Source organism: Achroia grisella, unplaced genomic scaffold, assembly GCF_030625045.1.
Source record: "Achroia grisella isolate CSIRO2021 unplaced genomic scaffold, CSIRO_AGI_Agris_v1 utg146, whole genome shotgun sequence".
Lineage (NCBI taxonomy): Eukaryota > Metazoa > Arthropoda > Insecta > Lepidoptera > Pyralidae > Achroia > Achroia grisella.
This window is the reverse complement of record NW_026712636.1, coordinates 4,878,022-4,904,187: the sequence shown is the minus strand read 5'-3', so window position 1 is coordinate 4,904,187 and position 26,166 is coordinate 4,878,022. Positions and strand designations below refer to the sequence as shown.

The 26,166-nt window shown below is 32.8% G+C and overlaps 1 protein-coding gene across 1 annotated transcript in view; it reads right to left on the bottom strand.

Annotated features, from left to right (window-relative positions):
- The window catches only part of LOC131855673 (fatty acid synthase-like), a 70,644-nt gene extending 45,044 nt beyond the window's left edge, over positions 1-25,600 (bottom strand). The window contains exons 1-7 of the mRNA XM_059206977.1: positions 25,442-25,600; positions 23,910-24,102; positions 21,385-21,505; positions 20,138-20,341; positions 19,025-19,141; positions 17,832-17,998; positions 56-192 (exon numbers count right to left, since the gene is read on the bottom strand). Of these exons, the coding sequence (XP_059062960.1) occupies positions 56-192; positions 17,832-17,998; positions 19,025-19,141; positions 20,138-20,341; positions 21,385-21,505; positions 23,910-24,102; positions 25,442-25,600 (1,098 nt within the window). The remainder of the gene's footprint in view (positions 1-55; positions 193-17,831; positions 17,999-19,024; positions 19,142-20,137; positions 20,342-21,384; positions 21,506-23,909; positions 24,103-25,441) is intronic.
- Between the last annotated feature and the right edge of the window lie 566 nt (positions 25,601-26,166).

The window sequence follows — 26,166 nt, the reverse complement described above, 5'->3', positions numbered from 1 at the left end:
GGATAGGAAACATTTACTATTCAAATGTACTTAAAGTTAAGAATTTTTCTGTTACCTTAGTCAGAGCGCAGGTTCCAAAAGCGGGTTCACTGTGGCCCATATTAGACACGACACTGCCAATTTTTATAGGCTCGTCTTTTGCAAACACTTTTGCAATTGCTTGAAGCTCATTACTTTCTGCTGTAGCATTAGCTGGAGGAATGACGATGGTATTATTAATAATAGTGTAAATTGTTACATTAAATTTAATTATTTAGTGTCGGGGCAAAAAACTTTCGCTCGATATATTTGTTAATTGTTTTTAGGAGAACACAGTAACTTTGCGAATAATAGCCAGTAGCAACAACTGAAATACCTTAAAAATTAGACCTAGACGGATTCATAAAAATGCATTCAATGTGTAATTTTTGTTTAGTAAAAACACGTTCTTATAGGAAAATCTTAGAGCGATGGACTCCTAAACTACAATACAATGTGCAATTTGATCCAACTTGAAAATTTGGATAGCTTACATCTCAATTTATAGTCGCAATATTATTTTATTTAAAAACCTTAGCCACAGCAACGCGAGGCCGGGTCTGATAGTAATGTATATGGATAAAAGCAAACTTGTCAAAATATAAAAATAAATATATGTAACATAATAGCCAACAAGACGATGTGACGGTAAACGGTTACCGTAGCTTATAAATCCCTGAAGCACCAGTGGTGTCATGTCCGCAATGCCGACTCATTACGAATCCATTTGCGAGATGGATGAAATAAATATGTCAACCTAAATTGAAATCTTAAGTTTAGGTCTGAATAGTTGCTGAAATAATTAGTTAATAGTTGTTGAAATCAGACGTTCTATAAAAGATCCTTCTCATCATTATGTTAGTAAGTAATATAATGATCCAGATTATTTATAATTTCATTGTCTATGTTTCTAGGTAAGCTTTAATGGGGATAGCTGACTTTATCAATATTCACTGCATGGTTTTGGCAAAGTGCCAACTTGCAACCAGAGTTGGCAACAACTGTTCCATCTAGACCACTAGTTGTATTCCTTAAAACCTCAAAATATTTTGAACTTAGATTAGTAATAATAATAACTCTGGACAATATCTAATCCCAAGTAAAGAGCTTGTGTTTTATGGGTGTGAGACAATTGACATACATACTTTGATACATCTTTTAGTTGTATTTAACATTTTTTCTATGTATTTAACATAGAATACACTAGACAGACAGATACAAAAAATGATACTATCACGAACATGACTGTCTGTAGAACGTGAGGAATCAAACATGCGACAATTGGTAAGTTGGTGTATTCAACCGCTGGGCCACCGAAAGCGTCAAAGGAATGTATTAATAAAACTAGAACAAATTTAAATTATAGTTATTGGGCAAATTTAGTAAGATATAAAGTTAATAAACTTCTTAAAATTAATAAAGATCAGAACATATAGTATGTTTTTTTAATTATAAAGTAGATTTAAAAAATATTTAAAACAAAAGAGTCGATCAAATCTACCAGTTCTGATGGTAAAACCGTTAAGTTGGCAACACTAGATGCAATGTATCTTTATAAGCTTTTTTTACCTTTTACGGTACCGTGGTAACAGTTGCAATATATACTCTTTATTGGACATGGAACTTAAAATAATATATAGCTAGATATTTTATTAACAAATAGAAGAAAGGTTGGTTTATTTATATAAGAGATTTCTTCTAGTCAAGGTAATATAGTAAGATTAATTAGCGGCCATTGGAAATATTGTACAGACAACACATATGTTTGTATTTTATACTAGCTAACCCGCACAACTTCGAATACAATAATCACATTCACATGTTTTATAATTATACTATCTGTGCTCGCGGTTTCACCCGTATGTAATTTCAATGTATAAATTCCAATAAAAATATAGCCTGTGTTACTCTGATGCATAATCTACATTACTGTAAAATTTCATCAAAATCTGATCAGTAATTTTTGCGTGAAAGAGTAACAAACATACTCACAAACTTTGACGTTTAAAATATTTTTAATATTAAGATTTTGCCCAAAATCCATAATATCTTTTAAATTAATATCATATATATTATTCTGATATATAAACTATATTACTGTAAAGTTTCATAAAAATCCATTCAGTAGTTTTTGTGTTAAAGAGTAACAAACATACATACTCACATACTTTCGCGGTTATAATATTATTAAGATTAAGAAATCGCCCAATTTTCCATAATATCTTTTTAATTTATAGCCTATGTGTGAATCTAATCTACAAGGTATAGTGTAATATATATATATATATATATATAAATATCCCCTTGGGCACTTTGTGGCTCAGACGTGCCGTATAGGTAGTTTTTTGTTGATCCTTTTTCACTTGTTGATCCGGAGGCCTTTTGTTGATCTAATGCCAGCTGACCATATATAAATGTTGATCCGTTTTGAGCCACAACTGTCACGACGAGTAATAATAATAATTAAGCGATTTATACACGATTTTATACAAATCCACCTTTTTGGCATACGAGCAGTTCTTGATCCAATTCAAACGGGCCAATCAGGGTGCAGCATTTGCCAAGGGCTTCCTCATTGGCACGTTTGGGCTACTACATTATGGCTACAGTAACTTAATAATGTCTAGCTAGTATTTCACAAATAATAGTCTACCTAATCTAAATATTTATAGAAATCAGTCTGGAGTAACGTGACTCCAGATCAAACCTCAATACTTGTTATTTTTTGGACGGGAATTTTTCCTTTTGTAACAACGTTACTGAGCGAATGAAGAGAAGACGTAACGGCGGATCCAGGGGGGAGCGTCATGGAGGTCTTGGGAGTCATGGGGGGCCATGACTCTCCCCCCCCCCTTTGCCCAGGACTTAGGTAGTCCACTAATTGAAATAAAAAATAATGAAAAAGCAAAATTTTTTTGCACTATCGGAGTGTTGGTGCAGTAGTATTAATTATAATTAAACATTGTTACTTAAAACATAACAGTTAAAGTACTATAACACTAAAAGCAAAATAGGTATTTTCAAAATACTTTTTCAAAATAAATTACCCTTTGAGTTTTTGTTCAAACCTCAGATATTATATTTATTTTAGGTATATCAATCAATACATAGTATAGCATAGTACAGTCTGTCTGTCTGTCTGTTTGTTGCGGCTAATCTCTGAAATAGCTGGACCGATTTTGACGGGACTTTTTTTGGCAAGTAGCTGATGTAATAAGGAGTAACTTACGCTACTGTTATTTTAGAAAAATAAAATAAAATTTCACGCGGACGAAGTCGCTGGGGCCAGCTAGTCTATAGATATACCGAGATTTAATGTTTAAGTTGCTATTACTATGTTATTGACAAAATTTTACTGTAATGTTACTATTACGTTATCCTACACAATTTGTATTATTTTGGATGAATAAATAAATAAATAAATAAATAATAATCTATACATCTATACATTTAATAAAAATTGGAGTGTCTGTTTGTAATATTGAAAAAACCGTTTTTTACTACATGCATATGAATATATATAAGGTACATATACCAAAATAACTATTTTTATAATTTTAGTCTGTCTGTCTGTCTGTCTGTTTGTTCCGGCTAATCTCTGAAATGGCTGGACCGATTTTGACGGTACTTTTTTTTGGCAGGTAGCTGATTTATAAGGAGTAACTTAGGTTACTTTTATTTTAGAAAAATAAAGTTAAATTCCACGCGGACGAAGTCGCGGGAACACCTTGTTTTTAATAAAAACATCTTTTTTGTGGTACTTGAGAATGTTGAAGCCTGTTGTTTGTAATATTGAAATAACCGTTTTTTACTACTTGCATATGAATATAAATACGGTACATACACCAAAATAACATATTTTACAATTTTTGTCTGTCTGTCTGTTTGTTCCGGCTAATCTCTGAAATGGCTGGACCGATTTTGACGGGACTTTTTTTTTGGCAGGTAGCTGATGTAATAAGGCTACTACCTAGTAACTTAGGCTACTTTTATTTTAGAAAAATAAAGTTAAAAACCACGTGGACGAAGTCGCGGGAACAGCTAGTGTATAATATATTAGAGATACCTACGTGTTTTTTTATTGATGACTAGCTGTACACGGGATTTCGTCCGTGTTGAATTTAACTTTATTTTTCTAAAATATAAGAAGTTAAATTCCACGCGGACGAAGTCGCGTGTACAGCTAGTTGTCGGTAGTCTAGCGATTTAGCTAGCACACTGCTTTGATTCCTGCTTGGTGGTCGAGGGTTCGATTCCTCGCACGCTGCAAACATTTGTATTCATGAGTATGATTGTTTGTAACGGTCTGGGTGTTTTCTATGTATAGATAATATATATGTATTTACGAAAAAAAATCTTTGTATTTATATCAGTACCCATAACATAATCTTCAGCTAGCTTAACTTGGGTCTAGATGAAGCTGTGTGAATTGTCCTGAGATTACTATTATTACTATAATAAATCTTTTCAAATCAGCCGATGTTTATTTTTGCCATAATACGTGCTGTTACCATGTGATAATATTACGTACGTACTTATTAAACTATTAACTTATTATTAAATTGTTTGTAACGGTCTGGGTGTTTTCTATGTATAGATAATATATATGTATTTACGAAAAAATCTTTGTATTTATATCAGTACCCATAACATAATCTTCAGCTAGCTTTACTTGGGTCTAGATGAAGCTGTATGAATTGTCCTGAGATTACTATTATTATTAATTGGTACACAGGTAAACTACTAACTAGGCCATATTGGTGTTGTTTGTTATGGTGAAAAAACTAGTAGGTATATATATAAGTTACACGTACAATTTCAAAGACTTATTTCTTGAAAACTACTGGCTATTCTGAAATAAAACTTTAGTGTTTGTATATGTAATGTTTGCATATAAAATATGATTAAAGGTTACCAGTGTATTTACACTTTTACTGAACAAACAGAGTTGTTTAATACTGAAAATATTGTGTGGAAGGCATCAATTACTTTCAGTGCATGTATAGCTTTTTAGCAAAGATTTTTTCGTAAATACATATATATTATCTATACATAGAAAACACCCAGACCGTTACAAACAATCATACTCATGAATACAAATGTTTGCAGCGTGCGAGGAATCGAACCCTCGACCACCAAGCAGGAATCAAAGCAGTGTGCTAGCTAAATCGCTAGACTACCGACAACTAGCTGTACACCCGACTTCGTCCGCGTAGAATTAACTTCACATTTTAGAAAAATAAAGTTAAATTCAACACGGACGAAATCCCGTATTTATATACAGCTAGTCATCAATAAAAAAACACGTAGGTATCTCTAATATATTATACACTAGCTGTTCCCGCGACTTCGTCCACGTGGTTTTTAACTTTATTTTTCTAAAATAAAAGTAGCCTAAGTTACTAGGTAGTAGCCTTATTACATCAGCTACCTGCCAAAAAAAGTCCCGTCAAAATCGGTCCAGCCATTTCAGAGATTAGCCGGAACAAACAGACAGACAGACAGACAGACAAAAATTATAAAAATTGTTATTTTGGTATATGTACCTTATATATATTCATATGCATGTAGTAAAAAACGGTTTTTTCTATATTACAAACAGACACTCCAATTTTTATTAAATGTATAGATGTATAGATTATTATTTATTTATTTATTTATTCATCCAAAATAATACAAATTGTGTAGGATAACGTAATAGTAACATTACAGTAAAATTTTGTCAACAACATAATAGCAACTTAAACATTAAATCTCGGTATATCTATAGACTAGTTGGCCCCAGCGACTTCGTCCGCGTGAAATTTTATTTTATTTTTCTAAAATAACAGTAGCGTAAGTTACTCCTTATTACATCAGCTACTTGCCAAAAAAAGTCCCGTCAAAATCGGTCCAGCTATTTCAGAGATTAGCCGGAACAAACAGACAGACAGACAGACAAAACTTGTAAAATATGTTATTTTGGTGTATGTACCGTATTTATATTCGTATGCAAGTAGTAAAAAACGGTTATTTCAATATTACAAACAGACACTCCAATTTTATTTACATGTATAGATGTATAGATTAAAAAAAAGTAACAGTCATAAGGCTAGTCGTATGCCTAATATATATAATAATGTAATAAATTCATTTAAACAGAAATTGCGGGAACATTATTTAAATTTGTATTTTTTACTGTCCTTCTCCTTTTTTCACATCTTTCTGTTATATCCATATAGTTCTCTCTATATTTTCTGATTTTCTTACTTTCAATTTGAGACTGTACTTATAATTTGATTATCGGATCATTATGTATTTACTTATATATAATATTTATACATTTATGGGTTATATTTAGATATATATTTATGTATGTATATTGTTATTTTTTTATAGAAATGTATATTTTGCTTATCTTTATTATCTTTATAAATCTTTTTTTGACATTTCTTATTTATATTAGTGCACCGCCAATAATCTTTCGCTGCACCACTCATGGTTGCCTGGTAAATAACGCGGCAAAATATTAAGTCCGCCACATGTACAAATTTTTTTGTGCATTAAAGTTAAAGAAATAAAAAAATACAATACTGTTTAATGAAAATGCGTGTTGTCTAGTGCTTTGAGATGTATCAAAATAAGGTCAACAAAAAAGTCCGTGATGGTATATGTCTATCTCTTAAGGATAACCAACAATAACCATTTTTTATCTTTTACATTTTACGGGATTTTTTTTATCGTATGTTTCCCTTAAAATCATGTAAACTATGTTATTATGTCATAATCTAAAGAAATAATAATATTTTATAGTGACATATCCACTATAAAATACCAAAAAGTAGCAATGTAATCCGTTACGCGCGAATCAGGTGTTATAAGGTCAAAGGTCGGTGCACCCCGCGTATTTGATAAATAGTGCTTCTCTGGATGTCTTTAAGAGAAAATGACTTGTACATATACACGTAATATGTACAAGTCCTTAAGTGTTAAGTTTTTCAAATGTACATACAGTAAAGAATAAATATTTTTAAGTACAGTACTTACGTACATTAATATAATACCTACTTTTTACTTGTATCTATTGTTATCAAAATTAAATTATAAGTTCTTAAATTGACCACGACTATGTGACCCTCTCTTGGCGCCAAAACGAGTGAAAAAATGAACAGCATACGACGACGACGCAGTACCTATAGAGTGGAGCAACTGCTTATTCGGTTTTATTCAACTATTTAGTCCCTCCACCGTTACAATGAATGGAGGCGGATATTACAATGTACGTAGCATTGCGAATATAAAATATCTAGATTAGGTATAATAAATTCATAATTCATAGGCCGTTACGGTATCAGAGCCAAAGTCTTCTTTCTTTGTTTATGTACTGTTAGATGCGACAGCGACTTTGTTTTTATATTACTATGTAATGATTGATATACCTAAAATAAATAAAATATGTTTGGACAAAAATTCAAAAGAAAATACCTATTTTGCATTTAGTATTTGAAATACAAAACACAAAACTATTTTTGTTTTTAGTGACATTTCTATGAATTCACTGTCGATAGCGAGCGGTGCGGTGGAAAAAGATAACCGTTTATAAAAATATAATAAATAGCCCTGGACAATTAACACAGACTGATACTGAACTGATATAAATAGATATTTTTATTTTGTAAATACATATATAATATACATATAAAACACCCAGACCGATGAAAACAATCGATGACCGATGAGTACAAATGTTTGCATCGTGCGAGAAATCGAACCCGCGACCATCGGATGTAAAGCGGTGTGACCAATAAATAAATAAATAATCTTATGAATTTAATTTATTCTAATTTGTTTATGTGCGCGGGGTGCGGTGTACGGTAAAATATCTAGATTAGTAAATTCATAATTGATAGACCGTTACGGTATCTATATATATTCGGATTAAAATAAGTATCGCAGTAAGGACCAGTATATAAAGTGATCAACACAATTAACTGATTTTTGAAATATATATACAGAGCCAAAAAGTCTTTGTGTATTCAAAAAATATCTAATTTGTTTGTGTGCGCGGGGTGCGGTGTACGGTGCAGGGGGGACCCTGTATATATATATATATATAAACACCTCTTTGGGCACTTTGTTGATCACGCCACAACCTAAACACTTGCCGATTCCACCTTTTGCACTGAATAACTTGACTCCTATCGCGTATATCTCAGGCGGTATGGCAACGTCGCATTCTATTTTGCGATGCGGCCATATATATTCGTCGATAGTACGATATACTCGACACTTTTTTTACTAATAATTCGTGACTGAATGGCTCCGAACGGCTAAATTTTTGATATACACAAAGACTTTTTGGCTCTGAATATATTCCAAAATCAATTAATTATGTTGATCACTTTATATACTCGTCCTTACTGCGATACTTATTTACATCCGAATATATATAGATACCGTAACGGTCTATCAATTATGAATTTATTAATTTACTAATGTAGATATTTTATATTCGCAATGCTCCATACATAGTAACTCCACCGTTGCAGGGGGGAGCACCGTACACCGCACCCCGCGCACACAAACAAATTAGATATTTTTTGAATACACAAAGACTTTTTGGCTCTGTATATATATTTCAAAAATCAATTAATTGTGTTGATCACTTTATATACTGGTCCTTACTGCGATACTTATTTTAATCCGAATATATATAGATACCGTAACGGTCTATCAATTATGAATTTACTAATCTAGATATTTTATATTCGCAATGCTCCATACATGCAAGCTCCAGCAACGGTGGAGGCAGGGGGGAGCAACACCGCACCCCGCGCACACAAACAAATTAGAATAAATTAAATTCATAAGATTATTTATATATTTCGACTGCCTCGGTGGTCACACCGCTTTACATCCGATGGTCGCGGGTTCGATTTCTCGTACGGTGCAAACATATGTACTCATCGGTCATCGATTGATTTCATCGGTCTGGGTGTTTTATATGTATATTATATATGTATTTACAAGATAAAAATATCTATTTATATCAGTTCAGTATCAGTCTGTGTTAATTGTCCAGCGCTATTTATTATATTTTTATAAACGGTTATCTTTTTCCATCGCACCGCTCGCTATCGACAGTGAATTCATAGAAATGTCACTTAAAAACAAAAATAGTTTTGTATTTCAAATACTAAATGCAAAATAGGTATTTTCAAAATACTTTTTCAAAATAAAGTACCTTTTGAATTTTTGTCCAAACCTCAGATATTTTATTTATTTTACATAGGTATATCAATCATTACATAGTGTAGTATAAAACAAAGTCGATGTCGCATCTAACAGTACATAAATAAAGAAAGAAGACTTTTTGGCTCTGATACCGTAACGGTCTATCAATTATGAATTTATTATACCTAATCTAGATATTTTATATTCGCAATGCTACATACATTGTAATATCCGCCTCCATTCATTGTAACGGTGGAGGGACTAAATAGTTGAATAAAACTGAATAAGCAGTTGCTCCACTCTATAGGTATGCGTCGTCGTCGTATGCTGTTCATTTTTTCACTCGTTTTGGCGCCAAGAGAGGGTCACATAGTCGTGGTCAAGTTAAGAACTTATAATTTAATTTTGATAACAATAGATACAAGTAAAAAGTAGGTATTATATTAATGTACGTAAGTACTGTACTTAAAAATATTTATTCTTTATTGTACATTTGAAAAACTTAACACTTAAGGACTTGTACATATACACGTACATACTGCCATTTTCTCTTAAAGACATCCAGAGAAGCACTATTTATCAAATACGCGGGGTGCACCGACCTTTGACCTTATAACAGCTGATTCGCGCGTAACGAATTACATTGCTACTTACATTACTATTTTATAGTGGATATTTCACTATAAAATATTATTATTTCTTTAGATTATGACATAATAGCATAGTTTACATGATTTTAAGGGAAACATACGATAAAAAAAATTCCCGTAAAATGTAAAAGATAAAAAATGGTTATTGTTGGTTATCCTTGAGAGATAGACATATACCATCACGGACTTTTTTGTTGACCTTATTTTGATACATCTCAAAGCACTAGACAATACGCATTTTCATTAAACAGTATTGTATTTTTTTTATTTATTTAACTTTAATGCACAAAAAAATTTGTACATGTGGCGGACTTAATATCTTGCCGCGTTATTTACCAGGCAACCATGAGTGGTGCAGCGAAAGATTATTGGCGGTGCACTAATATAAATAAGAAATGACAAAAAAAGATATATAAATACAAAGCAAAATATACATTTCTATAAAAAAATAACAATATACATACATAAATATATAACCCATAAATGTATAAATAAATACATAATGACCCGATAATCAAATTATAACTACAGTCTCAAATTGAAAGTAAGAAAAACAGAAAATATAGAGAGAACTATAGGGATATAACAGAAAGATGTTAAAAAAGGAGAAGGACAGTAAAAAAGTTACAAATTTAAATAATATTCCCGCAATTTCTGTTTAAATGAATTTATTACATTATTATATATATTAGGCATACGACTAGCCTTATGACTGTTACTTTTTTTAATCTATACATCTATACATGTAAATAAAATTGGAGTGTCTGTTTGTAATATTGAAATAACCGTTTTTACTACTTGCATATGAATATAAATCCGGTACATACACCAAAATAACATATTTTACAAGATTTGTCTGTCTGTCTGTCTGTTTGTTCCGGCTAATCTCTGAAATAGCTGGACCGATTTTGACGGGACTTTTTTTGGCAAGTAGCTGATGTAATAAGGAGTAACTTACGCTACTGTTATTTTAGAAAAATAAAATAAAATTTCACGCGGACGAAGTCGCTGGGGGGATATACCGAGATTTAATATTTAAGTTGCTATTATGTTGTTGACAAAATTTTACTGTAATGTTACTATTACGTTATCCTACACAATTTGTATTATTTTGGATGAATAAATAAATAAATAAATAATAATCTATACATCTATACATACAAATAAAATTGGAGTGTCTGTTTGTAATATTGAAATAACCGTTTTTTACTACATGCATATGAATATATATAAGGTACATATACCAAAATAACAATTTTTATAATTTTAGTCTGTCTGTCTGTCGGTCTGTTTGTTCCGGCTAATCTCTGAAATGGCTGGACCGATTTTGACGGTACTTCTTTTTGGCAGGTAGCTGATTTATAAGGAGTAACTTAGGTTACTTTTATTTTAGAAAAATAAAGTTTAATTCCACGCGGACGAAGTCGCGGGAACAGCTTGTTTTTAATAAAAACATCTTTTTTGTGGTACTTGAGAATGTTGAAGCCTGTTGTTTGTAATATTGAAATAACCGTTTTTTACTACTTGCATATGAATATAAATACGGTACATAATACACCAAAATAACATATTTTACAATTTTTGTCCGTCTGTCTGTTTGTTCCGGCTAATCTCTGAAATGGCTGGACCGATTTTGACGACTTTTTTTGGCCAATAAGGCTACTACCTAGTAACTTAGGCTACTTTTATTTTAGAAAAATAAAGTTAAAAACCACGTGGACGAAGTCGCGGGAACAGCTACTGTATAATATATTAGAGATACCTACGTGTTTTTTTATTGATGACTAGCTGTACACGGGATTTCGTCCGTGTGGAATTTAACTTTATTTTTCTAAAATATAAGAAGTTAAATTCCACGCGGACGAAGTCGCGTGTACAGCTAGTTGTCGGTAGTCTAGCGATTTAGCTAGCACACTGCTTTGATTCCTGCTTGGTGGTCGAGGGTTCGATTCCTCGCACGCTGCAAACATTTGTATTCGTGAGTAGGATTATTTGTAACGGTCTGGGTGTTTTCTATGTATAGATAATATATATGTATTTACGAAAAAAATCTTTGTATTTATATCAGTTGTCTAGTACCCATAACATAATCTTCAGCTAGCTTAACTTGGGTCTAGATGAAGCTGTGTGAATTGTCCTGAGATTACTATTATTATTAATTGGTACACAGGTAAACTACTAACTAGGCCATATTGGTGTTGTTTGTTATGGTGAAAAAACTAGTATATATATAAGTTACACGTACAATTTCAAAGACTTATTTCTTCAAAACTACTGGCTATTCTGAAATAAAACTTTAGGGTTTGTATATGTAATGTTTGCATATAAAATATGATTAAAGGTTACCAGTGTATTTACACTTTTACTGAACAAACAGAGTTGTTTAATAGTGAAAATATTGTGTGGAAGACATCAATTACTTTCAGTACATGTATAGCTTTTCTCTTTTCCTAATTATTATTATTATTAAGTTTAAAGTGGTTGAATTTTACGTAAGGGGTATTTATACATTATTTCTAATTTACCATTTATTTTAAGTTTTTTAAACTCTATTCATCGAGACCTATCTAATGAGTCCAAACACGATATTTCTGCTGTATGTAAGTTTTCGAAGAGTATGTTCATCATCTGATAATACTGGTGCCAGCATGAAGTCAAGGTTAACAGATAACTAATTACTTTTATTTCGTCAAAATCTTTAGATTACGTATAATAAATTCATAATATCGCTACCTATTCAAATCAAAACAAGTATTAGGTACTTCATGTACTAGTATATAAATTCATCAACACACAAGTAAATGATTTTTAAATATATTCAGAGCCAAAAAATCTTTGTGCATTTAAAAAAATTGCCGATACGGATTCACTATTGCAGGAAATTGTTGAAAAAATATATATCGCGTATAGGTATCTACTACTATCGACGAATACATTTGGCAACAACGCGCAACATATGCGATGTTGCCGTTCCGGCCGAGACCATGCCGGAACGGCAACATCGCATATTAGAATACAAAGATAGTGATAGAAAGAGAGAGACAGTGGAATCAGCAATATCTACGGATCGTGGCTGGATCAACTAAGTGTGCAAGTTTATATAAATGTATATATATATATATATATACATTTGTCTTTAATTCAAAGGAAATATAAATAATGAACGCATCACATTTAAAACAGTATAAATAGTTAATAATTTAATAATAAGTTAATAGTTTAATAAGTACGTACGTAATATTATCACATGGTAACAGCACGTATTATGGCAAAAATAAACATCGGCTGATTTGAAAAGATTTATTATAGTAGTAATAGTAATCTCAGGACAATTCACACAGCTTCATCTAGACCCAAATTAAGCTAGCTGAAGATTATGTTATGGGTACTAGACAACTGATATAAATACAAAGATTTTTTTTCGTAAATACATATATATTATCTATACATAGAAAACACCCAGACCGTTACAAACAATCATACTCATGAATACAAATGTTTGCAGCGTGCGAGGAATCGAACCCTCGACCACCAAGCAGGAATCAAAGCAGTGTGCTAGCTAAATCGCTAGACTACCGACAACTAGCTGTACACGCGACTTCGTCCGCGTGGAATTTAACTTCTTATATTTTAGAAAAATAAAGTTAAATTCCACACGGACGAAATCCCGTGTACAGCTAGTCATCAATAAAAAACACGTAGGTATCTCTAATATATTATACAGTAGCTGTTCCCGCGACTTCGTCCACGTGGTTTTTAACTTTATTTTTCTAAAATAAAAGTAGCCTAAGTTACTAGGTAGTAGCCTTATTACATCAGCTACCTGCCAAAAAAAGTCCCGTCAAAATCGGTCCAGCCATTTCAGAGATTAGCCGGAACAAACAGACAGACGGACAAAAATTGTAAAATATGTTATTTTGGTGTATTATGTACCGTATTTATATTCATATGCAAGTAGTAAAAAACGGTTATTTCAATATTACAAACAACAGGCTTCAACATTCTCAAGTACCACAAAAAAGATGTTTTTATTAAAAACAAGCTGTTCCCGCGACTTCGTCCGCGTGGAATTAAACTTTATTTTTCTAAAATAAAAGTAACCTAAGTTACTCCTTATAAATCAGCTACCTGCCAAAAAGAAGTACCGTCAAAATCGGTCCAGCCATTTCAGAGATTAGCCGGAACAAACAGACCGACAGACAGACAGACTAAAATTATAAAAATTGTTATTTTGGTATATGTACCTTATATATATTCATATGCATGTAGTAAAAAACGGTTATTTCAATATTACAAACAGACACTCCAATTTTATTTGTATGTATAGATGTATAGATTATTATTTATTTATTTATTTATTCATCCAAAATAATACAAATTGTGTAGGATAACGTAATAGTAACATTACAGTAAAATTTTGTCAACAACATAATAGCAACTTAAATATTAAATCTCGGTATATCTATAGACTAGCTGGCCCCAGCGACTTCCCAGCGACGTGAAATTTTATTTTATTTTTCTAAAATAACAGTAGCGTAAGTTACTCCTTATTACATCAGCTACTTGCCAAAAAAAGTCCCGTCAAAATCGGTCCAGCTATTTCAGAGATTAGCCGGAACAAACAGACAGACAGACAGACAAAAATTGTATAAAAATAAATTTTAGTATATGTACCGTATTTATATTCATATGCTCGTAGACAAAAACTATTATTTCAATATTAAGAATGACAGGTAGCTGATGTAATAAGGAGTAACTTAGGCTACTTTTATTTTAGAAAAATAAATTTAAATTCCACACGAACTAAATCCCGTGTACAGCTACTCATCAATAAAAAAAACACGTAGGTATCTCTAATATATTATACACTAGCTATTCCCGCGACTTCGTCCGCGTGAAATTTTATTTTATTTTTCTAAAATAACAGTAGCGTAAGTTACTCCTTATTACATCAGCTACTTGCCAAAAAAAAGTCCCGTCAAAATCGGTCCAGCTATTTCAGAGATTAGCCGGAACAAACAGACAGACAGACAGACAAAACTTGTAAAATATGTTATTTTGGTGTATGTACCGTATTTATATTCATATGCAAGTAGTAAAAAACGGTTATTTCAATATTACAAACAGACACTCCAATTTTATTTACATGTATAGATGTATAGATTAAAAAAAAAGTAACAGTCATAAGGCTAGTCGTATGCCTAATATATATAATAATGTAATAAATTCATTTAAACAGAAATTGCGGCAACATTATTTAAATTTGTAACTTTTTTACTGTCCTTCTCCATTTTTCACATCTTTCTGTTATATCCCTATAGTTCTCTCTATATTTTCTGTTTTTCTTACTTTCAATTTGAGACTGTACTTATAATTTGATTATCAGATCATTATGTATTTATTAGATATTAACTATTATATTATGCATAAAAAATATTTGTAATAATAAAGAAAATACATTTAAAATGTTTTACTTGTTGTGTTAGTTATTTATAAGATCTCACTATAATTGTTAGCTGCTTTACAATTTAGAAAGTACAATAGGTAATGTAAATTAAAATTAATTGAATACTTAACAACGTTTTGTTCGATTAAATTCATTTAATTATTAAAATAGTTAATTTAAAATTAGAATAAAGACAAAAAAAAAAAATAACAAAAAAAAATCGGTGGCGGGAATCGAACCTTGAGCGTCCGTTTGGTAAGTTGATTTGAAATTCAAAGGCTTATTTCTTCGAAATTACTGGTCATTTTGAAATAATACTTAGGGTTCGCATACCCTTATCGGATACTACTACTACACGGAGTTTCGTCAAAATAAAATATCTAGGTTAGGTATAATAAATTCATAATTAATAGACCGTTACGGTATCTGTATATATTCGGATCAAAACAAGTACTATGAAATAAGAACGAGTATATAAATTGATTAACACAAGTAATTGATGTTTGAAATATATTCAGAGCCAAAAAGTCTTCTTTCTTTATTTATGTACTTGTTAGATGCGACAGCGACTTTGTTTTATACTATACTATGTAATGATTGATATACCTAAAATAAATAAAATATCTGAGGTTTAGACAAAAACTCAAAGGGTAATTTATTTTGAAAAAGTATTTTGAAAATACCTATTTTGCTTTTAGTGTTATAGTACTTTAACTGTTATGTTTTAAGTAACAATGTTTAATTATAATTAATACTACTGCACCAACACTCCGATCGTGCAAAAAAATTTGCTGTTTCATTATTTTTTAGTTCAATTAGTGGCCTACCTAAGTCCTGGGCTAAGGGGGGGGGAGAGTCATGACGCCCCCATGACTCCCATGACCTCCATGACGCTCCCCCTGGATCCGCCGTTGCGTCTTCTCTTTATTCGCTCAGTAACTTTGTTACAAAAGAAAAGATTCCCGTCCAAAAAATAATAAGTATTGAGGTTTGATCTGGAGTCACGTTACTCCAGACTGATTTCTATAAATATTTAGATTAGATAGACTATTATTCTTGAAATACTAGCTAGACATTATTAAGTTACTGTAGCCATAATGTAGTAGCCCAAACGTGCCAATGAGGAAGCCCTTGGCAAATGCTGCACCCTGATTGGCCCGTTTGAATTGGATCAAGAACTGCTCGTATGCCAAAAAGGTGGATTTGTATAAAATCGTGTATAAATCGCTTAATTATTATTATTACTCGTCGTGTCAGTTGTGGCTCAAAAGGGATCAACATTTATATATGGTCAGCTGGCATTAGATCAACAAAAGGCCTCCGGATCAACAAGTGAAAAAGGATCAACAAAAAACTACCTATACGGCACGTCTGAGCCACAAAGTGCCCAAGGGGATATTTATATATATATATATATATATATATATATATATATCCGTTCAGTAGTTTTTGTGTGAAAGAGTAACAGACATCCATCCTCTCATCGATTCATCCATACTCACAAACTTTCACGTTTATAATATTAGTTAGATAACAGAAATCCCAAACTATTTTAAAACCCTCCAGACGGAAATTGATAAAACCATCGTTTATATACATTAAAAGAATCACGGATACTCCAAACTACATTTATTGAAAAGTAAAGTATCAATTTTGCATTCATGCATCGAAATTGAACTGCCGTATCTCACCCATTAAACCGGAATGCAGCTTGTAAAACAAGAGGTATCCGAGCGGATGATTGTTTATAGTCTCCCACTGGAAGACTTTGAAGAAATCCGTGTCATATCTACTACTATTTATAATCTTTATATATAAAACGACGTTATATGTGACGACCTCGGTGGTCTAGCGGTAGCACACCGCTTTACGTCCGGTGGTCGCGGGTTCGATTCCTCCCACGGCACAAACATTTGTATTCATGAGTATGATTGTTTGTATCGGCCTGGGTATTTTCTATGTATATTATTTATGTATTTACGAAAAAAAAACTATGTGTTTGTATCAGTTAACTAGTACCCATAACACAAGCTTTAGTTAGATTAACTTGGGTCTAGATGGCGCTGTGTGAATTGTCCTGAGATTATTATTATTATTATTATTAAAAATTATGTGTCTTATCCGCGTTGTTTATCCGCGATGGACTCCGTAACTACTGAACCGATTGCAAATTTGATTTGCACGTTGTGTGCATTTTAATCCAACTTGAAAGATAGAATAGCTTGCATCTCAATTTATAGTCGCAATATTATTTAACCGTAACCACAGCAAGGCGTGGCCGGGTCTGCTAGTAAAAATTTAATTTTAACGGTGTAAACTTCAAAGTTATGTCCATAGAGACCTGTATATTTATCGTCTATATCAGTCGCCAAACAGTTTGTTTTGTTTAAAGGATAAAAAACGACAGTATCAATATCGTATCGGTTCGGAAATACCATTGCTGGAAGGTGATTCCACAATGTGGTTGTGCGAGATAAGATAAGATATATAAAAAAAAATCTCACCAGATCCATGGCCCTCTATATATTCCACATCTTTCGGCGACACGTTAATAGACGAGTAGAAAGCTTCCAAAAACTCTTGTATCTCTTGTGGGTCGCGGACAGCGCAAAAATTTTCAGTTCCCTTCAAACCATATTTCCCCTTTGCATAGTACACTTCTGAATAAATTCTGTAACGAATAAACAAATTGAAATTCATTCAAAAGGAAAATTTATAATTATATGTTGAAGCAATAAGAATAGAATAGAATAGAAAATCATTTATTCAAATAAACTTAATTTGAAGCACTTTTGAATCGTCATTACATTTCGTTACAGTTCGGAAAGCTGTCTCATCATAAGAAGAACGAGCAAGAAACTTGCGAGTTGCTCTTTTAAATAATTTTATTATTACTTTACATTTCAAGTTTAAGTGTGTGAATACAAACCACTAATTAGCACTAATTCAATTAAATACTCAAATAGAAAAAATATTGAATATATAACCAACTGATTAACCAATTAATAAGAGGAAATCAGTCATAGTGATTAGAGCGGACCAGTACCTACAAGCAGCACCCGTTCACGAGTATGACGGATGAGCCAGCCATCACTGTGCTCGACCATATTTTAGGGAGCCCAATGACCCGGCCCACCACGCCGCCACAAGTCTGGACATTTTAGTGAGCATGACTACTCAAAACACTAGACTACGTCCAAGCTACTTACAATTGCCATCTGGTAGTTATAGTATTCACATTTTACATAAGAATGCATGCGGCAATCAATACAAACACCGCTACGCTTTCATATTTCTAAAATAATTAAATGAATTAATTATTTTAGAAATATAATTATAATTTAACAGAACTAACGAAAAATAATTTTAACAGAACTAACTAATAAAACAAAATAATAATTTAATCTTATTGTGTATTTATATTTGACCTTAATAAATTAGTGCTAGTTGGTAGTTTATATTCACACGTTTCGACTAGAAAAATGTGAACTTACAAGGATTATTTAAAAGAGCAACACGCAAGTTCCTTGCTTGTTCTTTTTGTGATGAGACAGCTTTCCGAATGAGCGGTAGATTAAAAAATGTTATGATTATTCAAAAGTGCTTAAATTTTATTTGAATAAAGGATTTTCTATTCTATTCTAATGAAGAATTAATCAAATATTTAAATATACCTACATAAATAAAACAAAATTACCTCTTTGCGTGTTTAGCTTTCTGCAAAAATAATACGCTAATTGCATCCGACCTCACATAACCGTCGCTGTTCTTGTCGAAGCATTTACTTTTTCCATCCATACATAGAAAACCAGCTCTGAAAGGAGATAAAAAATTTAATATATAAAATTCTCGTGTCACAGTTTCGTGTTTATTGTTTATTCCTCCGAAACAGCTTGCCCGATTTTGATGAATTTTATACGTATATTTAGAAGGTCTGAGAATAGGTTTATAACTATTTTTATACTAAGTGTTATTAAGGTTGACTCACCCCAAAGAATTTTGTTACAATTTTTTTTTTATTTTAATAATGTGGCATTAAACATACATATAGTCTTAAATTTTCACCCTGGTAGTAGACCAATTGCTATTGTTTAATAGTGATTTTAATTTACATGGCAAAGTAACTTTTGAGGGGTCAGCTAGTATTATTATCTAAATAACTCAAAGGTGACTGACATAGTGATCTATCAACGCACAGACTAAACCACTGGACGGATCGGGCTGAAATTTGGCATGCAGGTAGATGTTATGACGTAGGCATCCGCTAAAAAAGGATTTTGATTAATTCTACCCCTCAAGGGGATAAAATAAGGGATGTAAGTTTGTTTTTAAACCGATCAGGCTGAGACTTTGCATGCATAAAGCTACTATGACGTAGGCATACCCTAAGAAAGGATTTTGATAAATTCCACCCCTAAGGGGATAAATTAAGGTAAGCGAAGGCTAGTTTACAAATAAAATGCTAAGCATATAAGTATATAGGCAGTTTATTCAACTAACGTCATTAGATCATCCGACGAAAAATTGTGAGATACATTACTCACAGATTCGTAAAACGAAAAGGTTTAAACTATATTAATAACTAGCTGACCAGTGCAACTTCATCTGCGTTTAATTTCCCCACCTTTTGCAATATTTTTCATTGCAGCTCCGCTCCTATTGGTCGCAGCGTAATGTAATCCAACACAGAAAGAATTTATCAAATCAAACCAGTAGTTCTTGATATTAGCGCGTTCAAACAAACAATCAAACTCTTTAGCTTTATAACATTAGTACTAAACGCGATTGTCTGAATTGAAAAATAATGTACCTTTTATTGTTCAGAGAGATGGTGGGCTGCATACATAGATTGCAGCCTCCGACTATAGCTGCGTCGCACTGTCCCGAGCTGATTGATTTATATGCGTACTCCAGGCACGCCATGGAGCTACCGCATCCCACATCCAATGCATACGACGGTCCCTTACCGTCGATCCAATAGGAAATACGATTCGCGTACATAGCTTTGTTAGATCTGTAACAAGATTCAATTATATTTCACAGAACTACATGTTATTTTTGCGGTAGTCCTTAGCCTATGTCATTGCTTAATGTATTTCTTTTAGTTTCTATTCCACTACCATTGCGGAAGTTCATAGCCCATATTAAATTATATCTATGTTAGTTTATAAGGTATGTGATATGGGACTAGTTGCATCAAATAAATGAATAAAAAATAAAATTACATCGCTTAATGTATTTATATTATTTTGTTTAATTTCGCTACCATTAGCATGTGTGAGACCACAAACATTTAGTGCGGAAACCTGATCACCGTTACTAGAAACGTCATTTAAAGTGTTCTGAATTAGTGATCGAATTCCGACCGTTATTGGATCTATATCCTTATTGGGACACGTTTCGCCTTTGAACGAGGCATCATCAGGCAATATATACAGTTTGGAAAACTAGGTTTGACTGTTCGGCGACCAGACAACGTCTCAGTCGTAGTAGGTGAGTCCATCAGGAATTTTACCACGATGCTTTCCAGGAACGACCTCATGGAGACACTTTGACATGGTACATTGATAGGAAAGGCAATGCTAGTACCCGTTATCAACAATCCCCTCTCTAATTATAACCATTTATTACACAACGCACATCACAATATACCATATTATATAAGTTTATTAATATATACTTATATTAAGTAGATACTTTATTTACCACTTTAATACCAAAAATGTAAGTGTGCCCTTACATTTTCGGTAAGAATCGAACGGCGCGTGCCCGTTTATTGGTACATTACCGGCTACGCCCCGCCCTCTTTTGAACGAGCCAATAGAACTGCGTTGTGAACAATGACCCTGATAATGTGACACCAGATTTATATAGAACTTACCTTGGTTATAAGGGCAGAAAAAGAGATGGATGGACTATGTGAAAGATGATATTTTAAGAAAGGGAGTAAATAACAAGATGACTGAACAGGGATGAATGGAAGAGAAAAACATATTACGCCGACCAAATAAATGGGATAAGGAAGAAGCAGTTGATGATGAATTACATAGAACTTACCCGGTGATGCCGAAACCGTTGCGCTGTACATTTTCATAAATGACAATTCTCTCAGATTCGGAGAAGGTCGATCCGATGAACACTCCCACTTTCAAACCACGCAATTGAAGGGGATTAATACCTAAAATAAAAAACATAGTTTATAAAAAATAGAAGAAAATATGTTTTTAATTCTAATTATTCAGCCATTTTTAAGCATTTAGTCAAGTCCTGCTTTCTCTCTTTGTAAATATGTTTCCTTCTACACTGTGACATTATAACTAGTATGATGTTTTTTTTTTCGGGTTTATATGTATAATATTTGATTATGTATAATTATTTGATGTATACTATATTATTAAGTATTCATATGTATGTATATATATGTAAATTTGTGTATGTACTATATTGTTATGTTTCCACTAATGTGCCACCTACTCTATTTTTTTTGTAAACACTCTCTTTCCAGAGGTTGTCTGTAAGAGATTGCATTAGCGCCTTTTGTACTTAGTTTCTTTTTTATGTTTTTAAATTTGTTCATGTCCTTTATATGTTGGTGCAATAAAGTGTTATAAATAAAATAAATAAATATACTTGATATTTCACTTAAATATTTATTCTATGACTATTCAGTATCCATTTAGTACATTGATTTGTATCTAAATATTTTTTTTTATTTATACATTTGTTTTCAAACGTACAAATATTAGGACTCCGCACTAAGCGAACCTGTATCGCGGGAGTCCACAAAAGAATTTCCAGATGAATATTAACTATTACAGATCAGCGAGTAGAGTAGATGTGACATATCAGACGAATTAAGATATTTTAATTTGATTTCATAATAATAATAATCTCAGGACAATTCACACAGCGCCATCTAGTCCCAAGTTAAGCTAACTAGAGCTTGCGTTACGGATACTAGACAACTGATACAACTTCATAGATTTTTTTTTTTCGTAGTGACATACATATTATGCATAGAAAATACTGTTATTTCATAAAAACACAATTGTTGATTCAATAAAAATTAAATAAAATAAACAGAGAAAATAAAAAAAAGGAATAAAATAAAAAGAGAAAATTGTATTAGTACAAGTATGTTAGATACTAGCTAAGTCCCGACTTTGTACCTGTAATCCTGGGAATAATAATAAATTATGACTTGTCTGTTTGTTGAATTAGATTAAAACAAAATTCAAAATTTTAAGTGAAGCTTACTTAGCGTTACCTTTGTAAAAACCGCACAGTATATGTAGCGGTTTTTATGTCACTGAGTTTTCGGTTCTATTACGTTGATATAGAGTAATTTTTGTGGGTACCTTGATCCAATAGCACTTTATAGTTAAAAACCGGTCTGTTGTCAATATTAAATCATTAAAATTGCTGTATTTTTATCTCAATAATATCCCTAAAAAGTTAAGTGTGATCCGTGTTTTTATGTCTATTTATTTATCCGTAAACAGAATAAGTCTCTTGACGAAGTGACCACGGATCGTGCAATTAAAGGTGCAGTTGAAATTATTCGAGTTAGGAGCCAATTAATCATGATATTGATACGTGAGGCAAAAACTTTCTACGCTTTTTTACGGAAATTGCACGTATTGAGATGTATATTTCGCACACTTATAGTTTTTACAGAGAAGATGTGAAGAATGCTAGCATTTTTTTTTATCTAAATATATATAACTCAAAGGTGACTGACTGACATAGTGATCTATCAACGCACAGCTCAAACCACTGGACGGATCGGGCTAAAATTTGGCATGCAGGTAGATGTTATGACGTAGGTATCCGCTAAGAAAGGATTTTGATGAATTCTACCCCCAAGGGGATAAAATAGGGGGTGAAAGTTTGTATGAAACTTTGTCAATTTTAAACCGATCGGGCTGAGACTTTGCATGCATAAAGCTACTATGACGTAGGCATCTTCTAAGAAAGAATTTTGATAAATTCCACACCTAAGGGGATAAATTAACGCGAAGCGAACACTTTCGATTCACTGTTTTTTATGAAAATTGAGCGGATTGAGGAATATGAAATTTCGCACACTTATACTCGTAGTTTATACAGAGAAAAAATGCAGAATGTTAATATTTTTTAAATGATGCATAAAAATATATCAGATTGATAAAAAAAATACTCAGATAATAATAATAATAATATCTCAGGACAATTCACATAGAGCCATCTAGTCCCAAGCTAAGCAGAGCTTGTGTTATGGGTACTAGACAACTGATATAAATACATGGACGTATTTTTTTTTGTAAATAAATACATAATATACATAGAAAACACCCAGACCGATACAAACAATCATACTCATGAATACAAATGTTTGTACCGTGTGAGGAATCGAACCCACGACCATATCCACTACCACTCCATCTTACACACCACACACACACACATCTCCATCGCCACTGGACCACCCTTGAGCATAGATCGCAGATTACTATGTATTTAACATACATACAAGTGTCTTTAACATGTAATGTAAACTAAGAATTTATATTAATTATAGTCGGATATCGTTGATTACCAACCAGAATCATAGATGGCGCTGTACGCGTGTTCCAGAAGTTTCCTGCTCATCGGCTCCATGGTGCAGGCTTGCTTGAAGTGGACCCGGAAGAACTGAGCGTCGAACTTTCCCATTCCGTTTACCTTTCCCAAATGCTTAGGTACTTCAGGGTGGTTGAAAATCCATCGCGGATTCTCTGTGGTCACCATATCCACCTGTTAATAAATTTTACGAAGATAAACTTTGTATCTTAGCAATATTATCATACTTAGTTTCTTCTTAACGAACCATCCTTGGAATGTTTTACACGTGATCATGGCGGTTGAAACACTGCCGAAATATTAGAAACTAAATAAAAATAAAATGTTGTAAGATCCCGTGATTTACTAATCGTAAGTATCTGTCAGATTTCATTTTAAATTGAACCGTTAAGATACTAAAGTATATTAAAATGACTTTCGCAATTTATAATATTAATTTTGATAACTATTTTATTGTATTAACGATTTTTTTTAAAAAGTAGGTAAGTAACATTGTTAATGACGTTTAATCTATACATCTATACATATAAATGAAATTAGAGTGTCTGTTTGTGATATTGAAATAACCGTTTTTTACTATATGCATATGAATATAAATACGGTATAACCAAAATAACATTTTTATAATTTTTGTTTGTCTGTCTGTTTGTTCTGGGTAATCTCTGAAATGGCAGGACCGATTTTGACGGGACTTTTATTGGATGGTTGTTGATGTAATATGGAGTAACTTAGGTTACCTTTATTTTAGAAAAATAAAGTTAAATTCCACGCGAACGAAGTCGCAGGTACAGCTAGTTATACATATAAATAATGACGCGTCAAATTTAAAACACTACATACCAGAATGGTGATCCCGATTGCTCTAACGGTATACATTAGCGAGACAGTTACCGTCATACCATTAACACAATCCGGTGTACCATTCCATACTAATCCAATAAGAAAAAAACCAATAACCCATCTTCCAGTTTAGGATTGCTTAGATAAATATATCCTAAAATGATCAAGATCGATTGCCATCTAATTCAAGCGAGGATCGAAGTTAAGATGGCCTGAGCCAGGGTTCGAAATCTTTACGGTGGCGTTAAACTAAAGTCGTATCGTATCAGGCAGGACTGAAGGTTGGCCTTCAGTCGCTCCATAAGTCCTGTGGGTTTAAAGAGATGGCACCCTAAACCCACAAGACTTATGGAGCGACTAAAGGCCAACCTGTATATCTGTATATCCGTTTGCATCTTTACTACTTTTCAAATACTAAGCAGCTGAACCTTAACGAAATCTCATATTCACTCCGATGGATCCCCCGTCCAAATGAAACGGGGATCGAAATTACGACGGCCTGTGCCGAGGTTCGAACACCTAGTGGTGCCCTCAGACTAAAGTCGTAGCCGTCAGGCAGGAGTTGGCCTTCAGCCGCTCCACGTCCCTGCACACGCCCCCTAACGTCCGGTGAAGCTGTAAAGGCCAGCTGCGGCCAACAGCAAAAAAGTAGTCAGAAAAAAATTTATCAAACCTTATTGTATAAATTGTTCATAAACTCCAGGACGCTGTTAGACTTGGGAAATATCCCCGATATCCCACTGATAACGACTTCATTTCCAGTCAAGGGTCTGTGCACGGTCTCCTTGGGGGGGACCTGCTCGAAGGCCGTCTCTTGAGGTGTAGGAGCCATATTCCGGGTACTGTCCGTGTGGTGATCCAATGGCGACTAACAACGCATTTCATATTCTATTAGTTTATATTTAAAGATAAAGGTTGTGGCACACCCAGCGGGCAATGAGCGGTTGAGCTGCCACTTTTTAATTCGTGTTCGTTCATTTACTACAATATCTTTATTGGATATACCATATATATTTGCCGACCTCGGTGGTCCAGCGGTCTAGTACACCGCTTTACGACCGATGGTCGCGGGTTCGATTCCTCGCACGGCACAAACATTTGTATTCATGAGTATGCTTGTTTGTATCGGCCTGGGTGTTTTCTGTGTATAATATGTATGTATTTACGAAAAAAAAATGTCTATGTATTTGTATCAGTTATCTAGTACCCATAACACAAGCTTTAGCTAGCTTAACTTGGGTCTAGATGGCACTGTGTGAATTGTTCTAAGATTATTATTATTATTATATATATTATATATTATAGTAGGTATATATTTATATTTATGTATGTATATTTGTAAGTATTTTTAAAGACCTATTTATCTATGTTAGGTAAAACTATAAGTTAGTCCTTTCC